Raw genomic sequence first — 694 nt, 5'->3', positions numbered from 1 at the left:
ATCCCATTTGGAAACTCCCCCCCAAAAAAAATCACCTCGACAAACAAAAATAAACAGATAAGCAAGAAATAAACAATAAATCAATTCTAAGAAATAAAAAATAAACAAAAGAATCATAAACAGTAAATCATACATAAATGCTAAACAAAAAGCAAGCTCCCCCCCCCCAAAGCTCCCCGAGGCAGCTCTAACGCTCCCCTCAATAAACACATAAATAAACATGCAATAAACAGATAACCAACATATGAAAAATAAAAGTATACAAAAAAATGATTAAAAAAAATAAACAAACAAAAAAAAAGCTCCCCACCCTCCCAAGGCTCCCCGAGTTGGCTCTAACCCCGCCCCCCCCCTGTTCTCAGCCAGCTCCCCCCCCCCCCAAAGCTCCCCGAGGCAGCTCTACCCCCGCCCCCCCTGTTCTCAGCCAGCTCCCCCCCCCCAGACCTCCCCCCCAAAGCTCCCCGAGGCAGCTCTAACGCCGGCCGCCCCTGTTCTCCAGCCAGAGAGCCGCCGGGGCAGAAGCGCCGCCCCCGAGCTGCCGGTCCTCGTGTACATCCACGGCGGGTCCTTCTACTCCAACGGCGGCAGGCTCTACCCCGGGGAGAAGCTCGCCTCCGAGGGCATCGTCGTCGTCACTATCAACTACCGCCTCGGCCCCTTCGGTGAGTCAGGGCGCGGGCGCGGGCGTGGGCGG

At 53.9% G+C, this 694-nt stretch overlaps 1 protein-coding gene across 1 annotated transcript in view; it reads left to right on the top strand.

The window, feature by feature from the left end:
* The window catches only part of LOC119590333 (bile salt-activated lipase-like), a 33006-nt gene that overhangs the window by 4971 nt on the left and 27341 nt on the right, over window positions 1–694 (top strand). The window contains exon 2 of the mRNA XM_037939006.1: window positions 425–662. Within this exon, the coding sequence (XP_037794934.1) occupies window positions 425–662 (238 nt within the window). The remainder of the gene's footprint in view (window positions 1–424; window positions 663–694) is intronic.

The sequence above is a fragment of the Penaeus monodon genome, chromosome 27 (assembly GCF_015228065.2).
Source record: "Penaeus monodon isolate SGIC_2016 chromosome 27, NSTDA_Pmon_1, whole genome shotgun sequence".
In the NCBI taxonomy this organism is placed as follows: domain Eukaryota; kingdom Metazoa; phylum Arthropoda; class Malacostraca; order Decapoda; family Penaeidae; genus Penaeus; species Penaeus monodon.
This window is presented reverse-complemented; position numbering and strand designations above follow the sequence as displayed.